General features: G+C 31.7%; 1 protein-coding gene across 1 annotated transcript; it reads right to left on the reverse strand.

Annotated features, from left to right (window-relative positions):
• Positions 1 to 952: 952 nt before the first annotated feature.
• Positions 953 to 20,435, reverse strand: Naam (Nicotinamide amidase). Its single transcript, XM_088243539.1, has 8 exons — positions 20,036 to 20,435; positions 18,661 to 18,847; positions 16,087 to 16,191; positions 5,891 to 6,025; positions 5,680 to 5,808; positions 4,683 to 4,851; positions 3,441 to 3,583; positions 953 to 1,381 (listed from the first exon to the last, which is right to left on the reverse strand). Exons 1-8 carry the CDS (start codon positions 20,110 to 20,112, stop codon positions 1,292 to 1,294), a joined length of 1,035 nt encoding a protein of 344 aa, XP_088099665.1. The 5' UTR covers positions 20,113 to 20,435; the 3' UTR covers positions 953 to 1,291.
• Between the last annotated feature and the right edge of the window lie 3,727 nt (positions 20,436 to 24,162).

Below are 24,162 nucleotides of genomic sequence, written 5' to 3' on the forward strand. Positions count from 1 at the left end.
ACTTATAAATGTAAAAGAACCCGCTAATGTAATAGTCTATACTGTTTTACATCGCCAAAGATGGTTTTCATTAATATTAAATTATCCCTTGATTTTCAGTATTCAACTGACATCGATCCTTTATCCCCTGTGAGCATTTTTTTTTGTTTAAGTATCTTTGAAAGTAGAGCCTTAATGTCAAATTTTATTCAACAGAAATGTACAGGGGCACATACCGATATAAAATATGGCGCACCCTGCAGATCGTGTGAACTGCTGTCAGATGCCATTATCAGTTTAAAACACATAAAAATTGACATTTATCCTTTAATTCTGTACCCGTCATATGCAATCAGAACCTATCAATAGCAATGATGAAGGATTTTAAAGTTATTCATATAGGATTCACTATAATTGATCAAAAAAAGAAGCTAAAATCTTTCATTTTGAAAGGGGTAATGTTTCAAATATATATTTATACGTATTAACTCAGCTGAAATATGTACGTATTTTTGAAACACAATTAAATTGATGCTTTGTGTTTTATCTTTAAAACTATTACATATTACTATATTGTGTCAACAAATATATTTAACAGTATACAATCTATGTAATTCTAATAAGGCATTTCTTACACTATATTCACAAAAGGCGGGTTTTAGGAATGTTACATCACATACACTTTACTATTCATTAAATAAAAATTAAGTACCAATTGCTAATAAAACTACGTAATTAATATAACAAGTACAACTATTTTTTATGTTGACATGGCAATAACTAGCTTCTTTTTTACGCATGATGAATCCTTACATCAAATTAAGTTTTTTTTTTAATATTTATAAACCATAGGCAATCTTGGTAATCTATATTAATCTCACAATATCGACAAAATAAAAATTTCGATGACAATCTAACAGATGTCTTCGATTAGAAGCTGATAACATATTAAAAATGCAATAAAGGTATTCGATAGTAACTAAAAAAATATTATCAAAACAAATCATTAAACTTAATTTTAAAATATGTACTCAAAAAATACAAATTTAAATAATATATTTTTATTAAATAACTGTAGGGAATGTTTGCAGTTTTAAGCGTTTGAAATGAAACATTAATTAGAAATTCCCATTACAGGTGGAAACATAAAAAGAGAATTTGTAATAAACAATATAACATTCTTACGAAACTACTTTAATATTGTCTGGAGAGCTATTCTGGTATCTACGTCACGACGGAGTAAGTACGTGACATGCGTAATGTGCACAGCGAACTACTGAAGTACGGCGCGGGAAGCAGCTGGTCCCCCCTGCTAAGGGTTACGGGAGGCGTCCTTCAACTCCATGGCCAGTTTATACCCCAGCTCCGGTCTGCGATCTCTGCCTTCAACCATTCCTAACACCTGAAATTATACATTTAAATTAATATCATCATCATCATCAAACCATATTCCACACCGGGTGGTGCATGGGTAAAGTATGTGCAGTGTATCTCGATCATGTGGTACAGGAAGGTAAGGCGATAAGTCTTCATAAAATATTTCATGTTGATCGTCCCGGGAATTATACCCAGAACCTCGAGCATTATAGGCAAACACGCGAACTGCTACACTACAATGCAGACTTTTCTCTACTGGATTTCCTTTTTCAGAAATTTTACCTGAGAGTAATTTTTTGTTTCTAACCGGAGCCTTTTGCGCAAATGTTATAATTGGTTATGTACAGTGAGGCCTCCATTGAATACAATAATTATAATATAGACTATTGGTCTTGGCTTTATAGGCTTATTCTGTCAGGTACAAGAAAGAAATCAATACCGATAAATGGATTTATTTAAAATAGACATTAGAACAGCCATACTCAACCGACCTGTTAAGCCTTTTTAAGCGAATCTAAACACATTTATTATCAGGAAAGTGATTAAAAAATAATTGCATTCTAAGATTTGAATATTTTAAGATACGTGAAAACAATCATCGCTCGCTGCAAACTGACTAGAGCTGACGCCCCTACCGTTTCCGGGCCTCACTCTTAACTAGGGTGTTGTATTCATAATGTTTTTGTTTGTTTAACGCCGGTTGTTTCAAATTGCTTAAACAAGTTCAAAAGAAAAACTGTTTGCTTAGGTCATAGTATCAAAATTTACATTCAGTTTCAATGAAACGCTTGGATACATGTTAGTTTTAAGTTTTTTTTTTTTCTTTATTGTATTTAAGGTATAGTAGACATAAACTTATAATATTAGAAATCAAACACTGATTTGAATCTACACTTTATTTTATTTTTACAAATATAAAAACAAAAACTTCGTGACAATTGTTTCGCCTTGTTAGGGCATTTTCAAACGAATGTGAAGATTAGATGGATTGAATGTCCTTCAAATTGAATTCAGATTAAAGGACATTCAATCCATCTAATCTTCACATTCGTTTGAAAATGTCCTAACAAGGCGAAACAATTGTCACGAGGTTTTTGTTTTTTATATTTGAAAAAAAAAAGTGTTCAGTAGACTCAAATCAGTGTTTGATTTCTAATATTATAAGTTTAAATATAGAGTTCTACAAAATAAACACCAAAACAATCAATATAGTTTACATATTTGTATGACAAAAAATATATAATACAGGGAAATATGCTGCTGTTTTAGCTGGTATGCCGATAAGCGATAAGTACTACTGTCATTACGTTTCAGTTAAAAAATATGTTTGTTGATTTATCGTTTGTTGAAGTGGCGGCGCACTAATTTTTAATCAAACGGGTTTCGACAACGTAGTTGCGGCCTTGGAAATCTCCATTGAAGGAGTTACCGAGATATTTGTGAAAAACTTTGAAAAAAGAATTGTGAGATTTCTAATCATGCTTCACCAACTCAATGGAGAATGCTCAGTATGCGGTGTCAAGTAGTATGATTGAAATCTGTTTTTGCAAGATTCAAAGACGGTTTTGAATTACTCTATTATTTAGGTAGGTAGGTTTATATGTACAGTTTATTTTGGCATCAATAACTAATTATCTGTTTTTGGTGGAGATATCTATGTTTGCTTCTAATATTCTCAAATGTATTATATGTGGCCTGAACAAAAAAAAGGGTCGAGTGTGGCTGCATTAGAAGAATCTAGCTACCTATGTATCATAATTATGTTGTTAAAGAATAAAACATACATATTTATTGTGAATAAGAATTATAATGCAGATTTGGCCAAATGGCCGAATATTATAGAGCTGAATTCCAGCATATTTATTTATAATGTTACGGCCTAAGCCAATTACAACAACATAAAGAAAAATATATACAAATATTTACTTCATAAACAGAACCAAAATACATTTAGCATTGAAAAAATCAGGACAGTAAATTAACATAACACCGAGGAGTCTATTTATCAGATATAGCCATAAGAAAAGCACGAATAACAAAACACTTATAAATCAAGTGTTAAAGGAGCGAATTATTGTACTTACATCTTCAGAGTGCACAATACAACCATTGTTATTGATAACTGTATTTTTGATTTTCTCAATATCCGGGAAGTCAACTCCGCGGCAACAATCGTCTATGAGAATAGTTCGGTAACCGATGGCCATGGCGTCCACACAAGTAGCACCTGGCAAACAAAATAATATAAACACTGATTAAATAAATATTAACATTCATTAAATGTTTTTTCGATCAATTAAGAATTCTAACTATGCAAATAAGAAAAATAAATATTGATAATAGATACATTTTTAAAAAAAGCATTTTGTGTATAAAATAAGCGAGGCTATGAAAAATAATAATCAGGAAGGAAAAATGTTATATGGCTTAGTTATGTTTTAAAAATTCACATGTAAAATACATATTTAAATGAGGAAGTTCAGTGATTTAAAAAAAAAAGACTATAAAACTAACCGAAAAATTCAGCGTTACGATTTGTTTAAGTTTTGCAATTTTGAAATTACTCTGCCTGTGACGTTACAAGTTCTCTACAGTGAGTTCTGCTGATTGGCAAATTGTCTTCTCATACATCAGAAATCTATCACATCACTGTATCATCGGTTGATTCACAATAACTCAAGACGTCTTTTAAACTAGTTAATTTTTTCATATATTTTTGAGAAACTTGCCATAATTAAATGCTCTAATTTTTACCGCCTGTAAGAAAACAATTTTTGCATCCGATTTCCCGAATCGCTGATATTCCTCACTAGGAATAATAAGTAAAACTGGTTTTCTAGTTTCGACACCACTTTTAATATAGTTACACCGGTCACTAGTGAAGCTATTCTAAATTAAAAGTGGTGAAAACTTTAAAATGTCAATTGGATATTACTTCTTAATAATGTGTAATACTTATTAAAATAAGAGTTTTGTTCCACCAAGAAATTACAGTAGAGAATCTCTATCCAAAAAATGAAAAGAAAACATTAATAATTTAGATTCTAATTTAGATTAATAAAAAATTCAAGATAGTAAAATAAATAAGTATTCGGGCTGAGTTTCATACCTACCTAACCAACACTAATACATTTATCTTAATATTAAGATGAAGTTAAGTATGCACAGAGCATTAGAATGTTTAATTGCCTATATTAATGTGTTAGTGATGAACCAAGTAAATGTAGCATTTTTATGTGTGATATTTATTTATTTGTATACTTTCTATTACGCATACATTAAATAAAGACTATTTAAGATGTCAATTGACTGCAAATTATACTAACCAACGCAGATGTCATAAGCAAGTCCACAGATGTAGATGTCCGTGGCGTTCTTCTGTCTCAGTTGCTCGGAGAGAGATGTCTCCGACAGCTTCTTGTTGTCCCAGAATACGGAGTAAGAGTCAACTTCCGAGTTGGTTCCTTTGTAAACCTTTATTGAATTTTCCACAACCTACAAAATATCAACATGAGAAACAAACGAGCGAGATAGATGTTATTGGCGAGCAATAACTCTATTGAGAATAAAAAACTTCATTTATTGTTCAGAGTAGCAACAATTTCAAATTCTTATTAAACCTTTTATAGTTCCTGACTATACCCTCAAACTCAATACATTTAGAACAGAAAAGCAGTTTTTTTTTTAAATTAAAAAGTAAAGTTAGGAAGTGAAATATTTCATTATTAATTTGATATTTGGAATCATGAAATGATAAAATATTTTGATAAATAAAATAAAACAATCTTTCAATCAACAGAGTTTATATTCATTTGCTGATAGTTTTAAAAGACAAGGTTTTGGTATTGTTTGAGAAATATGAAAACCAGACTGTAACACCCGGAAAATTTAAGTAGAGAAGAAAAACATTAAGTGAGATGTTTGCTGCTACTAGACAACCACACTGGAATGGAATTGCTTTGACACCGGATAGCAGGCCTCAGAGAAAGTCTGGGGTAAAGCTCAAATACCATAATCAGCCAATTGGTGGAACACTGCTGGGAATCGAGGTTGTGGCAACATTGGAGTAGGACGCTCGAGTGACATACTTTTTAGTTTAGATAAACTATTCTTCTTTACTATTTAGTTTGATTATTTTTTAATTCTTTTTATTTATCTTTTAAACGTTAAAATTTATCTGCTTAATTTTCATACGGATTATGCTGCTCTTTATTTTCTTTCCGATTGCTTTATACTGGTTATATAGCTGGTTGGGTATAGCGTTTGCGTATTATTGCCCAATCGAACTGGAATGAAAATGATTATTACATATTATTAAGTCACCTTGAGGTCCTTGTGAAGCTCGGAGCCCCAGGTGTCCTGAACACAGTGTCGCGGCCACAAACGCTGCTTCATTTGCGGAGGGCCGGCGAATATTACCGTGTCATACACCTGCGCTTTGTCCGCTGACACCTGCAAGTTAATTTTTCCTTAGAAATGGCACTTTGGAAGTCAAAGTGTTTAAAAACGGATCAATGTTAACAAAAAGACTTACTGGACTCGAGGGGTGCAGTTCTCTCATGGGGAGGTTGTCTATAAAGGACACGTGGTCACTGGGGTGCCAGTCCAAACTGTAGATCACAGCGTCAAAGGGGGTTAATTCCAACAGACGATTTATAGGAGCAACTACCTAAAAAATGAACAAAAGTACTGCATTGTATACATAATAATTATAAGAATAATTTGATTTCCTTTCCATATACTTATCTTCTTTATGGAATTAAATATGATAAACACAAGGTTACGCATAAAAATGGTTTTTAAAAATCAATTATATATTTAGGTAGGTTAAAGTTATAAATTGAAATACCTTGTACATTTTAACCTATTTATTTGACGATTTAGCGCTTTCATTCTGTAACGGGCATCTTTAGACTGGTTGTTGGAAACAATTATACAAAGCCAAATATTACCATAAGTATATTTTATACTTATTTCTTCAAATTGTGCATATTGTTCATTTTGGATAAACATTGTTCACACAGTACAAGTTTATACCTAATCAGAATGGAATTTCAACAAATGAATCAGGTTGTGATCTTGTGGCTAGTGTTGCGGACTTACCCTATGCCAACTTGATTTCCATTTTCAATAGTGAGTTATTTCCAACTCCTTGAAAAGGGCCACCAAAATTGAAATATTTGGGTAAGTTATGAGAAAACTAATATTTAATTTTTAATAAAAAAAACGCAATAATAAAAACATAAATCGAATCACCAACATATGTATTTTATCAACTTTTAATCACCAACATAGTTATTCATTTAAAATTATATATATATATGTATATAAAATAATAAATTGCCGCAGAAAGAAAGAATTTATAATTTAACTTTGTAATTTATGATTTTCCAGAGTTTAGTATAACTATAATTTACATTATCATTAATTATGTGGAAACTTTACAGAGTTTGAAACGAAACAACTTTATGGCAAAAACATGAAAGCTTTAAAGTAATGTTACGAAACCACATTAAAAAGCAAACTAAGTACCACTGAACAGTGAACAAACTTCAATTTGATTATTGTGAAAGGAAAAAAAAACATTAGCATGAAACTTCATTACAACTCCTTCATAACTTCTCCTACCCCAGCCATAAAAATCTCAGGTGAAATGGAGGCTCCCACTAGGCTGTTTAAACTTCATCAATCGTACATCTGACATTTGTGGAAGTTGTAACCGTAGTCTAGTGGCTGGTATCGGCTACCTGTCATGGTGGGTGTGGGTGTGGGTGTGTGTGCGGGGGGGCGGAGGTAGGAGCTACCTAGTAGCTTAATGTGTGAAAAGTTCCCCAAACAACTCGGAGTAAACAGGGCTGTCAAAGTTGGGTAACACTGACGAGTGGGGTATTGTACTCCAAGTGGGACGCAAAGGATAACAATAGATTCTTATGTAACATGGCTGTTTTTAAACAATAACACAATATACATATCCTAATATATTCACGTATTACATTATGTTTTTACTTCGCAATTAACAAAAATATTTTTACTAAACAAGTATACGCAGCGAGGAAACAAAATAGAAACAGTCCCGTGTCAATGAACCTGCCGCAACTCGCTAGAAGAAACCGAGTCAGTACATTTATAATTTTTATTTACATGGTAAATATTAACAACCTAAGAAAAGCGATTCCACACAGGAAAAAGATTATACGAGTTTATATATTTTTTAATGTTTGAATCACCAACTTTGTGGAACATCATTATTCAGTTTGTAATTAACTCTGAAGATGGAATAGTGTTTTGCCGAAACTAGTTGATTATTAAAATATAAAAAATAAAGTGGTACATAAAAAAACAAAGCTATTTCAATTTTATATATTGAATAATATTTCAATAAAATTTTGTTTAATTGATATTATTCTGTATTGCCATTGTAAAAACATTTTTTTATGATGTACCTTCTCAAATGAGTTTTTTTAAACTCCTGGGAGTATAATATATGATATGTTATATATTATAATATGTTTTATTTATTAAAAAAATCAGAAAAACAATTTTTTTTATGAGAAAAAATATTTTTAATATTCTTCACCTTTAATTACGTTTACAAAAACCCAATCCTCCCAAACACATACTTTAATTTCACAGCTTATATATATTATGGTTGAAACTTCTTAAAAACCATACCTCGATGACGGTGTCGCGAGAAAGACGAAACCAGATATTGGTCAATCAAACTAAGTGCATTAAAGTGTCACTCTGGATTCATGAATTTAAAAAAATATAAGTTAGAGGAAATTAACGAGTATTTAAATGTTACTAAACAAACCGGAATAAAATAGAAAACGAAATGTCAATATAAAAAACGGGTGACTTGTATCGCTCATTTTTGTTAAATATTACCCGAATTAAATCTCGCATAAAAATGTAAAGCGTAACACAAGGAATATAAAAATAAATTACAAATGTTTATGGCCAGCAGAATGGAATATAAATAGATGAACCAATAAACCAGCCACAATAAGTATTGCGGTCTGTTTCTATCCTATTTTGGCCTGAAATAGTCATCATTATCGGGAGGGGGCAACCCTGCCGGGTGCGGTGGGGGACTGGAGACCCCTCCCCTCCTCCTCCCACTCCCACTACAGAGGGTAGCGGCGGTATTGTAGTATCGCATGTCAGCGTTGTATGTAATATCACTCGGTCCCAGGCACAAGTTCTCGCCGCGCACAGTCGGACTTAATTAAGCCGATGGTACTAAATATAAACACCTTAGGGTTGAAGAGTGACGCTGCCAGATTTACTGGGGCAACCATTTTCATTAGTGGAACAAAGTATAAATTAATTGGATAAAATACATGCACACACAAAACCGATTAAGGTTTACGAGTTGTTATACTAAGTTTGAACATATTTATTTAACACTTTGTATACATATACAATTTATATACATATAAGGGCGGGCATATTGCCTTAAGGCAATTTCTTCCTACCTACCCAAACCGTTCAGTTTGAGAAAATTACAAATACATGGACGTATTGAATCATACAATTTTATACAAAAATTAAAAACAATGATTAACAAAAAAAAAAATGTATGAAAAAATTAACACTTTAATATGAAGAGTGGAGAGGGGATGGGAAGGAAAGAACATACTTGGAATGATGTAATATATTGTCGTGACATTTAAAAAAAAAAATAAGGAGATAATTTAAAAAATGTACCTTTGATGATGGAATTTTTTTACATATTTTTTATTGATATCCAAAAGGAAAAATAGGTCATTTATTTAGAAAAGATATTTAAGTTTATTTTCTTGAAACAAAATTGTGTAATCTCAACGAAAAATTAAAAATCCATTAAAAAAAAATAATTTAAATATATATTAGCGTTCTTATAATTTACACAAATATTTCAATTTCACTGGCCATTTTCAACGAGTTGTAAATAACTCACCATTAGAAAATGGAAATCAAGTTGGGGTAGAGTGGGGTTCGATCCCCGGACCTCTGATCCGTGAGTCCGCAACACTAGCCACGGGACCACAACCCAATTCAATAATAATCAACAGATATTGCCGGTGCAACAACGATACATACATAATATATTTATTTTTCAAAATCACAACAGAACAGGAGGCCCAATTACAGTGCAGAATTACAGCAGCATGCACCCAGGCTTGATAAAAATCACATTTATTTTTATTGTGTTCTTACTGGAAATCGAACCCGGCACCTTCCGAGTGTGAGTTAAGCGTCTTAACCACTACACCCTGGAGGCCGCCAATGCTGTTTTAATGCAAAATGACCAATTCCCACCCTACACATTTTCAGAAAAGGCAATAAAATATAACCACAAATTCGGGTTATGGTTCAGTGGTCTGAGGTTCAAACTCCACTTTGCCACAACTTGATTTTTATTTTCTAACAGTGAATTATTTACAACACGTTGAAAATGACCAAAAAAATTTTGATATTTGGGTGAATCATAATAATTTCCAAAATTGTGTTATTTATTTTGTCCGCCTAGTGGTTAAATGATTAGCGCATTTGCCTACCACGCACAAGGTCTCGAGTTTGATCGATATAAATATGACAATGTTTGAGTAAGTCCAAATGCTTGCAGACTGGCTGGATTTCCTTCCTAGGGAGTTATTCACATTTAAATTTATTTCAACAGAGAGCGAAAACATTTTTGAGAAGGGAATATGGAAGTCTAGGCATTTACAGGGCTTATGACCTGTCATTGGCTGATTTAAGTGGCCACTTGTAAAGTGTGAGACATTCACCATTCTGCCCATGTTTAAACATCTACATTTCCTTAACTCTTCCATCTGTTGACTTTTGTGAAGTAAAGGAGCTGAAACCAGCCAATGACAGGTTATAAGCCCTGTAAATGCCTAGACTTCCATATTCCCTTCTCAAAAATGTTTTCCCTCTCTGTTGAAATAAATTTAGATATAAATATGAATTAAAAGAGTGTTTTCATAGTCTCTGGACTGGTGCCTGAAGCGTAAGACATGTAACAAAAATGATAAAGGTTCACCGGGATCGGTGTACCGATGCAGTACCCTATGCGCCATAAGGTTCGAAAAGGAAATAATGAAATGAATGAGTTATTTGTAATTAGTTGAAAATGCGAACGGTACCGGATTTACTCAATATTAAGTTTATGTAAGGTGATTTAACACTGCCATATTTCATAGTCTGTAGACTGGAATCCGAATGGTAGGAGTGATCTTCTTGTGCGCATTTAATGATCGAGATATGCTACATTTGGTACACCGGTGTAATGCCTATGCCCCTTCAGGTGTAGATAAGAAAATGATAGCACGATGTAGAATTACAGAAGTGATGAAAACATTAAAGTTTTGCGTTCATGTCTTGCGGAATATCTAACGTTTCCGGTTATGGCAGGCAGGGGGGTGATGGGGGTGGATCGTAATAGACCATATTGCATGATAATGAATTGGAGCAATAAGCATTCATTCCAAGGTTTAGTTTCTGCCTGCGGAGGGGGTAATGCAGTCATTCGATGCTGCAATAATTTGGCATCGGAATAAGCAATTTATTTTTATTACCACCGAGCTTTATAGGAGAATGTATAACACATTACGAACCATGCAATCTCTTAACTGGATATAAACAAACACTCTCTGCGGGTTTTTATTGTTTGGTTTGATCAATTAAATCACATGAAATCATGTTTAATGAGAAATTCAACTTATAAACACATACTAAACTCGATCTAAACATAACATAAATCAAAATTGCAGTAATAACATAGTGAAAACATAGAATATTCTTATTTGTTTCAATTAAATTAATATGTACTTTCTAGGCAAATAGCAATAGTTGTCCTGGTAGTATAGAGGACTCTGGGTCAAAGATCCGAGATAAGATTCATAACTTGATGCCTATTTTCTAGCCCAGTATCCATATGATAGGGCACTGTCAAATCGATTTTTGAAGAAAGTTTATCTATCAAAGTGCTTTAATAGTTGTTTTTATAGATTTGATATTTATTTTTAAAATGAATCAAATAGAAGTCATACTGCATTTTACGTTGACTATTATTGTGTAGATGAAAAGCTATTTATTTTAAAGAAGGATTAATTTTATATAAGTAAATCTCCATCAATAAGCCACAAAGAGTGGCTTGGTGGGATTTTTATAGTTCATCATAATATTTATTGTTTTGGATCTTATGGCAGTACTGATATATATTTCAATAAAAAAATAATTAAAGTGCATAATTGTATTACATCTTCTAAACTTCCATATTCCCCTCTCAAAAAAGTTTTCCCTCTCTGCTGCAATAAATTTATATGTGCATCTTGTTTGCATACAGTGGGGCTCAGGGCCTATTGAGGCTGTCTCAGCTCCCAGCCTTACCAATTTATCAGCTGCCTTGTTACCGTCGACGTTCGAGTGTCCAGGTATCCAAATCAATGTTATACTGTTACACTCACAATTAAGCGCCTGTAGGCCTTGGAAGGTTAATTTTGAATTTATCTTGACTGAGTTCAATGCTTTAGAGCAACCTGACAGTCTGAGGTGGCCATACTATTTATCTGAAGTATTTCAAAATTTAACCCCTAATTTAAACATTTTTCAGAACAAGTTTTTAAAAATAACTACAGAAATTATCTACACCTGCCACTGATGAGTTGTATAAATATATAGAAAAATAGAACATGAAGAACAAATGGAATGTTATGATTAATCACACACACTCTACACAATGAAAGATTGACAAGCGTTGTGCGTTGTGGGTACATCATATTGAAGACATTTATAAAATAAAGACAAAGCAAAGAAAACTTGTAACAAAAGGGGCATAAATTTGTCATACAATATAAACTATCAGCAAATTTAAATGAAAAAAATATATTATCATTGACACGTGAACAAAGGGAATATATAATATTAAAACGAATATGTATTCCAAGATTTAAAAAAAAAACAAATAAATTATTCCGCAATTTAAGAAACAAGTATTTGCAATCAATATTGTGTAGAATCAATATTCTCAGTGCATGGCCACAGTGTGGAGCGTTTGGGTTAGCGGACGCGGCGTGGGCTTTCTTGTTGACTTTTTTCGTACTTAGTAATTTATATACCATACAACAACGCGTTTTGCAAATCTACACAAGTAGGACAAAACTTTGCGTCGGTCGCATCAAGATCAAACTGTTTTGACTTCTTTGCAAACCGCGCGATCAAAACGCTCGCCACTGCGGCCACACACTCAATTTGACTTGTAAAGTCCACAAATGGTTAAAAATTATATTTTTGTGTTTTCTGTTAGGACTTCATGTGTGTATAACTTGAATATTCGTAGTGTTCCATTATTTAAAAAAAAACTTCTATACCATTCGCTACTTAAGAAAAAACTGTTTACAAGGTAGGCCGACGATATTTGACTAATATTATTGTATTATTAAATGCTCAAAGTTCAACATTAGCGCTTACTAATTATCAAGTTTTTTTTTTTAAGTTTTCACCGCCATTCAGATATGAATTTAAGTTAAGTCATTACAACTGTGATTGTTTTTTTATCAACTTAATTACATATTCCGTATTATTTTTGATATCATGAGCAAACACCGAAATACACATTATTATTTATTTATTTATATATACACCCAATGGGCATTTTTAAGGACACATGTATACATGGAAAATTATTATAAAAGAAAGTAAAAAAACACAATGGCATATAGTAGACTTGTGGAAGCAGGAGAGGGGTATTTATAATTTAATTTGATTTAGTGATTTTATAAAGGAAGACAACTGTTATCAAAGAAATCAAGACTGGTATGTTTGTTGGCAGGCCTAAGAATTCTGGGCGTAGGGGAATGAAAACCGTAGTCAGTTCTATGGATATCGGTATGAAAAAGTAAGTTTTGTCTGAGGTTTCTACTACTACTACTACTACTACTACTACTACTACTACTACTACTACTACTACTACCATCACGCCATTTCCCCGTAGGGGTAGGCAGAGAGAATGGACCGCCACACACGTCTATCCTGGCATACACTCCTAGCCTCTTCCACATTCATACATCTTGTCATACATGCCCTTCGGTTCTGTCTGCTTTTGACATGACCAGACTTAAGATTTTGGTTTATCTGATCATGCCACGTCTTCCTTGGTCGTCCTCGTCTAACGTTGCCGTTCATTTTTGCCATATATACTTGTTTTACCATTCTCTCATCGTCCATTCGTTCTACGTGACCAAACCATCTCAGAGACCCTTTTTTAATCTTATCAATTATACTTGTCTCAGATTTACACTCTCTCCTGATTTCATCATTCGTAACCCTGTCATACATTGATTTCCCACACATTCGTCTAAGAGATCGCATTTCAACCGCGTTCACTCGGCTTTCATCCTTCCTCTGCCAGTTCCATGTTTCACTTCCATACATAAGTGTTGGGACTAAAACTCCGTTGTGCACTGCCAGTTTAGCTTCGATTGACATATTTTTATTAGAAATTACTGTGCTTAGTGCTCCGTTCATTTTGTTGCCCGCATTCACTCTTCTTTCAACATCTTTTTCTACTCTTCCATCTCTTGAAAACATGCTTCCCAGGTACACAAATTCTTCTACTTGCTCGAGACATTCGTTGTTTACATTTATTACGCAGTCAGTAACCTCACTATCCCTTTCAAATACCATCACTTTTGACTTACTTTCGTTCATCGCCAATTCGCTCTCCAGGCATACATCATACATTCTAGAGACTATTTGCTGCAAATCAGCCTTGCTGCTTGCTAACAGAACTGCATCGTCAGCATACAACAAGCAGCTTACTGAAAAATTAGTCTGAGGTTTCTAGTTGGGATATTTAATTTTATTGAGCTCAGTAGTTCAGGTGCATCAAAGGGTGAGTTGAGAATTTTAAACAGGACCTTCTGGTCAGATTTATTTCGACGGTCTCGAAGAGAAGATATATATATTTAAGCTCAATGAATAATATGTTCAGTCATCCTCATCATTTAATTGGTAGGTACACCAATTTATTGATACACGAAGGCGAGATTAATAAATAACATTTAGACACTGTTTTATATTTTAAACCTAAATTTTGTTTATTTATTTCACTTTCCAAAAAATAAATTCCTAGAAAATAAAACTCAATGTATTTGAGAAACTTGTTTCTAATCTATTTTTAAAATGCTATGTAATATGAATATTTGGTATCAATGAGTGAGATAAGCAGCTCGGTATGATAAGCACATTCACTTTATTTTGTAAATTATTATTATAGTATTTGATAGATTATATCAATATACTTCTTATTTTCTTGAACTGAACGGTTTGGGTAAGTAGGAAAAAATTGCGCGCCCTTATATGTATATAAAGTGTTAAATAAATAAATATTTAATTAAACAACTATGTAAGTGGAAGAACTAAGAATTAAAATTAATGTTTGCAGCTCACGTGAATTTTTTCGCTTTTGAATGCTAAACAATAATAAACAAAGATTAACTTTATTTAATGTAAGTAAATATTTGTATTTAACCACTTACCGACTTTTTATGTCTACCGGTTTCGAGACGTATCCATCTCTTCGTAAGGACACTCAATTTACGTATTTTTTCATAAATACTATGCATGCTATGGTGATGGTAATAGTGAAAGTGTATTTTAGTATTTGCATGTTGGTGTATAGAGTGTCCTGGCGAAGAGACGGGTACGTCTCAAAACCGGTAGACATAAAAAGTCGGTAAGTGGTTGAATCCAAATATTTACTAACATTTATTAAAATGTTTGTCCATAAAGTTAATGGTTTGAACATAAATAAGATTAACTTTGTTCAAAATCCAAATTAGTTGCAACAGAGATGGAAAACATTTCAGAGAAGGGAATATTGAAGTCCAGGTATTTACAGGGTTTATGATCTGTCATTGGCTGATTTAAGTGGCCACTTGTAAAGTGTGAGACATTCACCATTCTACCCATGTTTAAATATTCACATTTCCTCAACTCTTCCATCTGTTGACTTTTGTGAAGTAAAGGAGCTGAAACCAGCCAATAAAAGGTCATAAGCCCTGCAAATGCCTAGACTTCTATATTTCCTTCTCAAAAATGTTTTTCATCTCTGTTGCAACAAATTTAGATCTAAATAACTTCCTAGGGAGGAAATCCAGCCTGTCTGCAAACGTTTGGACATACTCAAAACATTGCTGTTTAAATCATTCATTTATCAGAGTATTCAATGTCCCGAATGAACAAATTAAGTTCTCCAAAACGAAAGCCATTTTCAGGAGAAGCGTACAAGTTTGGATTTTGTCCAAGAGACGATACCATTGCCGGATATTATGACATCATTACTCCATGTATTATTTAATGGAAGAATGAAATTTTTTCACAGTTTTACTCACAAAATCAAAAATTGCGTACTGAGTGAAGTTTACAAAGAAACTATTGGGTCAAAACGTAAACCTACTCATTTATGAGTTGTTTAGTCGCCTTCTGTTTGATGTGCGTATGCGGTTTCTGGACTATTCTTAATTCTATACTTTATAGATTTCAAAAATTACTAAGATAGACCGGATCTTGTCTTGAGGTAGTAATTTTTATTTTTTCTGTCCTAGCTTTAATTTTATTTAGTTGTATTTTATTTTATTAGTACCTGTATTTATAATAAAAAATGTATTTACCATCGTTGAGATGAACTGCATAAGTCCGTCAAATAAATAAATAATTAATAACATAAATTAAACTTACATCGATTCCATTTTGTTGTGGGTTACAGTTACTCAGACTAAGGGTTCCTGTTATGAAGTCATTCTGGACATCTACTATAAGGAATGCACTAACTGGTCTAACAATCTGAAACAACCACATTTCATGAGACATCTTAGATCATTGAATTCTTATATTCACAGCTAACACTGCCGTCAAAATGTAATAATGTCCCATATTAGATATAGATCTATAGAGTAATAACAGAAGAATATGGAAACATATTAGTTAGAGTGAAATGTAAGCAAATTAATTCAAAATTACTAGGGAAATTAATTTCTTAACCCAAAACAAAAACCATTTTCATGAGATCTCTCCCTGGTATTTTCAACTAATAATTTAAGTATGAATTTGAAACAAATGAAATATCCTCATAATTAAGTTTTGTAATTTATTTCAACTAGGCCTGTTAATTCAATAAATATACGAGGGTATACTGGCAAAAAACTTTAACTCTCAAATCCCTGTTTTGAGAATTTAAGCATTTAAGTTTTGTTTCAATTTTATTATTTTATATCTTATTTCAATATAGTAAGATGTTAAGTGCTCATTTAAGAACATGTTCTTAATTTTTCTATTTCTTAATTTTATATTCAGTAAATATTAATTTATTTAAAGCTTTAAGCCTGAATATGACTTATACCCGTATGCAGAGACAAACCTTAAGGTGAGGTGAGGTAAGTACACTCTATTGTCTTGACCTTCGGATTATTCTCTGCATGTGAGATTAGAATGTACTTTCCTCACCTTAAGTTTTGTCTCTGCATACGGGTATTAACCTTAAATTTACTTTAAAAATTACAGATATATGAAATTTAATAAGACTACTTTTGTGTATTTTGCCAGTTTGTAGAGCGTTAAAAACTTTACAAAACTGCATAATTAAGTCAAATCCGCATATTTTCGAGTTAACGTTTTTTGCCAGTATACCCAAGATATTATTCTGATTGTTTTATTTACTAATTTAATCTATATCATGTAAATTAAAAAAATATTTTTTAATTTAAATATATATATATTACGGCACAAATGCCTTTATTCTTTATTACATATAATAATAACAGTATTATGTAACACAAGAATAAGGTAAATTATTTTTAAAATTTGAATCAAAATGTTTCTAGATAAACAAATTCCTCAATAATTCCCTCATCTCTGCCGAGATATTGGTCTATTCTATTTTTTTTATTTATTAAATAATATTTTGGTAGTCAGATGGAAGCAGGGACCATCTGTAATTTTCAAAAATGTTCAGGAGAGATAAAATACGACTCAATTTCAAGACTTTAAATCTACAAACTAAAATATTTTAGTGTTACTTTTCAATAATAAATTACCGTTTTGAATAATATCTGACTACCGATTTATAAACTATAGAAAAGGATATAAGATAGCAATTTATGACAAAAGAATTATAATAAAAGTTTACCTTAATATAATAAGTGTATTATTTAAACATTTATTTATTAATTTTAGTCTATGTATTAAAATATCATAAATCTATGGTAAAAAGTAATTATTTACTGTATTTATTTGTGTTGTTGTTATATTGTTTTATTGAAAGGCCCTAGCGATATTCTTTTAGAGTAATAACGTATACAGCAATACAGATGCCATTTTGCTCTTAAAGCATAGAACAAAAACATTGCAAATTTTTGTCGCTCCGCTTGCAATTCTCAGTCTGAGTACCTACAGCCCATTATTTTGCTGTAAACTATAGCCAACTTCATGATTGATCATCCTAGAATGATTTTTATTCGCATGGGCGGCTCTATAGTGATAGAACGTTATTACTCTGAGGGTATTCTTTTATGATGAGAGATCAAGGGTTCACAACAATTTAAATGGTTTTTAATAAAATTACTAAATTAATAAACATGTCAAATATATTCAAATAATATGATTGCAAGAATCTAGAATATGATTTTGTAAATTTATTTTAAATATTTTCAAACTTTTAATTATTTTTTTGAAACTCACTGTAGGTACAACTTAAAACCCTTGTACAAATAAATGTGAGGCTGTTTTTTTTCTCATTAATAGACGACTAATGTTTTTATCTCCTGTTTCATATGTATAGTGGCTTTTATGAAATGAAATATTTGTGGTGGTTCTAATAAAATCAAACTTTAAATGCTTTGCATACATTGCATCAATAAAATAATATTAGTTTTTTTATTATTATTATTATTATTATTTATTTATAAACCCTTACAGATTACATTAACAAAATAATAATTTTATTTAACATAATAATTTTACTTTTTAAAAAAATTCATATTCTATTGTCAATAATAATGTTTTTGACATCTTTTGTAAAGGTTGTCTGAGTCTTTTGTTTATTTTTTCCAGGTAAATTGTCGTATAATTTCAGTCCCTGGTTTATTAGTCTTGACTGTACTTGTTGCGTTTTATAATGTTGTAAATGATACTGTTTTAATATTTTCGTATTGTGTCCAGGTTTAGTAAATTTTTAAAAAGGTTTAGTTGTCGTTTAAAAAGATACAAACTTTAAAGCGATTTCTAGAGAAAAAAATGTAAATAATTCATGCTTACAATTTTAATCCAATGGTTCCAACAGTAAAGGAATTCTTCTTTATCAATGTATCCATCCTTGTTTTTATCAAATACGGAGAAAATATGGCGTCCCTTTTCTTCATCTAATGGATAAATGTGTCCTTTATCGTTCCTAAACAGAGCCCTGCACACCAAGCGAAACTCATCCGGGCTCAAGCGACCATCACTGAAAGATAATTCATTAAATGTTAATTTCTTAATTCCATATGTTGCATCAATTGCAGCATATTTTGTTCTTTTTTTTTACATAAATGTCAGATCAAGACTTTGAACAAATAAAAAATTTAATACATATTACGTTAATAGTATAATACTAAGATAATTACTGTACTTATTGTTTCCAAAGAGCCTTTACAAAAAAATGCAATGGAATCATTGGTTGACATCAATTAACAAAAAATATTTCAAACTGAAAGTAACTTTCGGTAAGTAAAAAAAAGAGATGGAAAAAATTAAATATACAGCAGAGAATGACAAAATAAATGACAAACTTTAAAATTTCAAATAAAGAACAGTGTTTACATTGCATTTGATTTATATTTTTAATTAAATGGGTATTTAAGTACCCACCCAAAGTACATAAGACATTTATTAATTTACTGGTAAGGTTTTTTTTTTTTCATTAAAATACACTACATTATTAATGTTTAAAGCATTAACTTTGTGGTCAAACATTTTACTAAATTTTATAAAATATTTTTGTATGATATGAATAGTGGGCTTTGCATGTTAGTTTAATTGGTGTCCTGACGAAGAGACGGGTACGTCTCGAAACCGGCAGACATAGAAAAATCGGTAAGTGGTTATATATAAATATTTTAGAACATTTAATACAACACTTATTCAAATTAAATTTTATAAATAAGCAATCGTAAAAAACAGTCACATAAAAAAAATACAAATTCGGAAATTATTTTATAAAATTACAAATAAAAGAATTACAACATGAAAGTGGTCAATAACATGATATTTAGAATATTATGTACCTAGGTAAGTTGTAACTAAATAGGTAGGTAGTACATAACCGATATCAATGGATTTTATCAAATATTTTTTTTAATTTTCAGAATTTAAAATTATCACTATCCAATGAACCAATCACAAGTCAGATTTTGTTTTTGATGTCCCCGCCACCTTATCGAGCGCGGAAACCGCCAAACTTTATCAGAAAACTAATACGAGGCACATTCATTAATTAAAACCTATAGGGTGAGAGATAAGTTATAAGTTAGAAATAAATCAATGTATTCTGAAGGTTACTGGTGTGAAAATTGCAAAATATACAGCAGTTACGAGATAACCTCTAAAGTTTACGTCAGTTTGACAGAGAGCGTAGTTTGAATTTTCCACTCACCCGTCTTTATCGAAAGTTGAAAAACATGCGTCCATTTCACTCCACGGAATATTTCCCACTATATCACTACTTTCCATCACTTAAGCGGATTGGAACCAAGTGGCACGAACTCGACGAAGAACCACTCTTATAATAGTACTTCAATCCCCGCCGAATCACCCGGGCAACGCGAAGTTTGATTATTGTTTATTTTCCGGCTCCTGGTGACGCGACGCAAACCGCAAACTGTCTGACTGGATTTACTGAATGACTGCGCCGTTATATATACGCATTCAATGCTAAAATGGATATCGTTTGTATTTTGTATTTAAAATAGATTTGTCACGAAAGTTCCGCTCCCCATTGTTGACAGCGTGTCGATGACAGAAGTTAACCGCAAAGTTAACGGATCACGAAGGATATTTCCCAGCAAACTTAGGAATCATTAATCTACAGAAATTTCACACTTCACACAATCGGATGAAATATAGAAGCCTTTACAGGTATGAAAAAAACGTCAACGCTTATTTATATATTGAATATTCTTAAAAATTTCTATATTATTATAATCCTTCGTAACCCGATTGATAATTTTGAATTATTGGGTCGAAATTCAAAATCTCAAACGTCAAATGTTCCGGCTCCGGTGTTCAGTGGTAGATATTTAACTTCAGAAGGTAGATACTGGCGTAGGTACTGACTTAAATAATAATCATATTACCTCTAGCGCTTCACCTGGGCTGGTATTCTTAGACGTTCTCGCGGGGGTATAGAACACATTGCTAGCACATAACTTATTTTATTTATTTATTTTATTTTATTAGGTAATTCAACAAAGATACATACTAGAAAACATACAATTTAAAAGCATTCGTCGAAATAATTTAACCCTTATACTGCTAAACAACGATATATCGTTGTTGTTAATCCCTATCATAAAGTTCTAACTAGACTGATGCTGACGTCATAATCCCCAAAAGGGTAAATGAATTCGGGAACTGCTTGTTGCACTTAACCGTCAGTGGTATAAAACATTTTCAAAACATAAAAATTACTTATTCGACGGGTTATTATTTAGTTTCGTACTTATTTCAGGCCTACGGAAAATTTAATACAAAAAATATTTTCTTACGCGCAGTAAAAATTTAAGCATTTAATTGTACAGCAAAGTTTCTTGAAAATGAATAAAAAATAATTTAAAATATTTTAATGAAAACCAACAACTTTAAACGACGTCACTTGTTCATATGAATCAACCAATGATAAGAGGGTTGTTTCAGATTTCCGGTTTGCTAATCGTCAATAAACCAATCAACAGAACTAACCGAGAAGAAGCGGAAGAGACCTTGCGATGTCACACGTGGATTAATGTCAGAAATACAAAACTTTAAAAGATCGTAGCGCTGATAATACGATACATAAAAATTGAAAAAAAAAAGCTTCGGCTATTAACAATTAATTTTTTTTAAACCACTAAACATCCTCATTATAAATTTACTTATGATGTTTAAATTCACAGTGCTTTTAAGAAAAGAGAAACGACTAAACACAGAAAACTTCTAGCTAGTCGGGACCTGAAACAGTGAACTTTTTTACATTCCAGAAACAGTGAAATAAAAAATAAATCAATGTTAATAGTAAGATTTTTTATCACTTATATGACGTCTGAGGAAAATAATTATATTCGGTGTTTTCCCCGCTATTAAACCCGATTCAGTGATTACGAAAATATTGATGTACTTCCGTAATGAATAACTAATTGAATACTTTACCTTTAATATAAAAATTATTATCTTGTGAGGTCCCTATATCACCGGAAAACCCCATAATTAAGAATATAAACAAATAAGTAAAAAGCCATAAAACATAAAAATAATTCACCATGGAACCTAATGATTGTCAATTAGGACGTTTGAATATTAAAAAAATCATTTGTTAATTTATTATAATGGGTACCCACAGTAATGGGAAATCAAAATGTTTAAGCTGTTCATTAGGTAGTAATTATTACTAACAAAACGTAATTATTACTATACAAACTCTATTCTACAAACTATTCTACAAAGAAAACGTAAATGAGGTATATCAGCTCGATATTGATCCAAAAATACTTCAGAAAAAGCTTCTTCGATTTCGTGCTCTTCGTAAGAGTCATATTATAAATTATTATCACTATCACTTAAAAAAATATCATTATTGTTTAATTCACTTTCGGAATAGGTTCAGCTGCTAAGCCTCTGAGTTTCTCGGCGAGATACTATTATTTCTTTATCACTTTTACTATCCGTTATCATTTTGAATGATATATTTTGTAAATTTATTCATAATAAAAAGGACGCTTTGCAGAGTTAAATTGTTAGTTAAAGTAACAAAGTAAGATTAAAAATATATAAATAATTGTAAAAATTATGTAATTTACCTCAGCTGTTTGAAATTTCGGCAACTGTTGTTCTATCTCGCTCAATCCATTATGCGTGAACTAGCTATTAGTGAAACGGAATATTTTTCTTAGAAGAGATATCAATTTGTGAGACAGTTGTACAAAAACATTATTTTTTTTAATTAAAATTATATTATGACAACTACCAAGAAATAATATCACTTAGTACATTTACCGGTTACCTTTAAGTTTCAATCTAAATAACTCCCTACAAACATTTGGACATACTCAAAATATTGTTGATTAAAATAACTTGCATAAAAAATTTAAAGTATTTTTAGGCATTACCTAGGAGGTAAAATAATTTATCCAGATGAAACTCACCGACATCAATAAAGGTTTCAGCTCTTTTAGTTTGCAAAAGTCAACAGATGGAAGAGTTGAGGTAATGTAAAAATAACCATGAATGTGCATGTGTAAACATACCCAGAATAGTGAATATTTCGCAGTGTGTAAAGTAGTCATTTGAACCAGCCAATGACAGATCATAAGTCCTGTAAATGCCTAGACTTCCATATTTCCTTGGCAAAAATGTTTTCCCTCTCTGTTGCAACAAATTTCAAGATATATTTTACTCAATTTTTGTTTAGCATGCATTTATGGAAGTGGTAGGTTTGATAATATATAACAGAGCACTTTGCCCCGCAATCAACAAAAAAACTATCATAATTATTTCGTTTCAATAATAACAATGCGCCTTGAGATTGCAGTACGAGATCAGTTTTGTTTGTTTTTATTTTCAATTTAGAAAGGGTTTACAACCGCTGTACGAAAAATGTCTATTTGCGGCACGAATTTTCTATCTTGCTCACTCCATTGGGTTTGAACTAGATATTTATGAAATGGAAGATTTTTCTTGGAATTGCTATTAATTGATAAAACAGTAGTGTGTTTAGAAAACAACGTATTCGATAAAATATTTTTGAAATGTATAAATAAGAGGATTTCTGATTAGATTCTTGAAAAACTGCGTAGCAGCGTAAGGGTTAACCCTTACGCTGCTACGCAGTTTTTCAAGAATCTAATCAGAAATCTTATTATTAATACATTTTAAAAATATTTTATCGAATACGTTGTTTTCCAAACACACTACTGTTTTAAAAATTAATAGCAATTCCAAGAAAAATCTTCCATTTCATAAATATCTAATTCAAGCCCAGTGGGGTGAGCAAGATGGACAACTCGTGCCGTCCGCAACACATTCTCTTACAGCGGTTGTAAACCCTTTCTTAATCGAAAATAAAAATGATCTCGCACAACAATCTCAAGGCGCATTGTTTTAATAGTTATTATTGAAATGACAGTATTATGATGGCTTTTTTATTGATTGCGGGGCAAAGTGCCCTTATTATCAAACCTACCACTTCCATCAATGCATGCTAAACAAAGTTTGAGTAAAATATATCTTGGAATTTGTTGCAACAGAGAGGGAACACATTTTTGCCAAGGGAATGTGGAAGTCTAGGCATTTACAGGACTTACGATCTGTCATTGGCTGTTTTAAATGACCACTTTACACACTGCGAAATATTCACCATTCATGATAATTTTTACATTACCTTAACTCTTGCATCTGTTGACTTTTGCAAACTAAAAGAGCTGAAACCTTTATCGAATTTGGCGAGTTTCATCTGGATAAATTATTTCACCTCCTAGGATTACCTAGGCATTAGCCTAAAAATACTTTAAATTTTTTATGCAAGTTATT

This window comes from Micrasema longulum, unplaced genomic scaffold (genome assembly GCF_059751315.1).
Source record: "Micrasema longulum isolate JH-2025_06_02 unplaced genomic scaffold, ASM5975131v1 h1tg000215l, whole genome shotgun sequence".
NCBI classification, from domain to species: Eukaryota; Metazoa; Arthropoda; class Insecta; order Trichoptera; family Brachycentridae; genus Micrasema; species Micrasema longulum.

Bases quoted from the DNA above. Each gene is read 5' to 3' on its own strand.
- Naam (XM_088243539.1), bottom strand. From the start codon at position 20,112: ATGGAAAGTAGTGATATAGTGGGAAATATTCCGTGGAGTGAAATGGAC. The intron at 16,192-18,660 runs GTAAGCATGAAT...TGGTTGTTTCAG, and splicing joins GGAACCATTGGATTAAAATT to ATTGTTAGACCAGTTAGTGC. The intron at 5,809-5,890 runs GTAAGTCTTTTT...ATTAACTTGCAG, and splicing joins AACTGCACCCCTCGAGTCCA to GTGTCAGCGGACAAAGCGCA.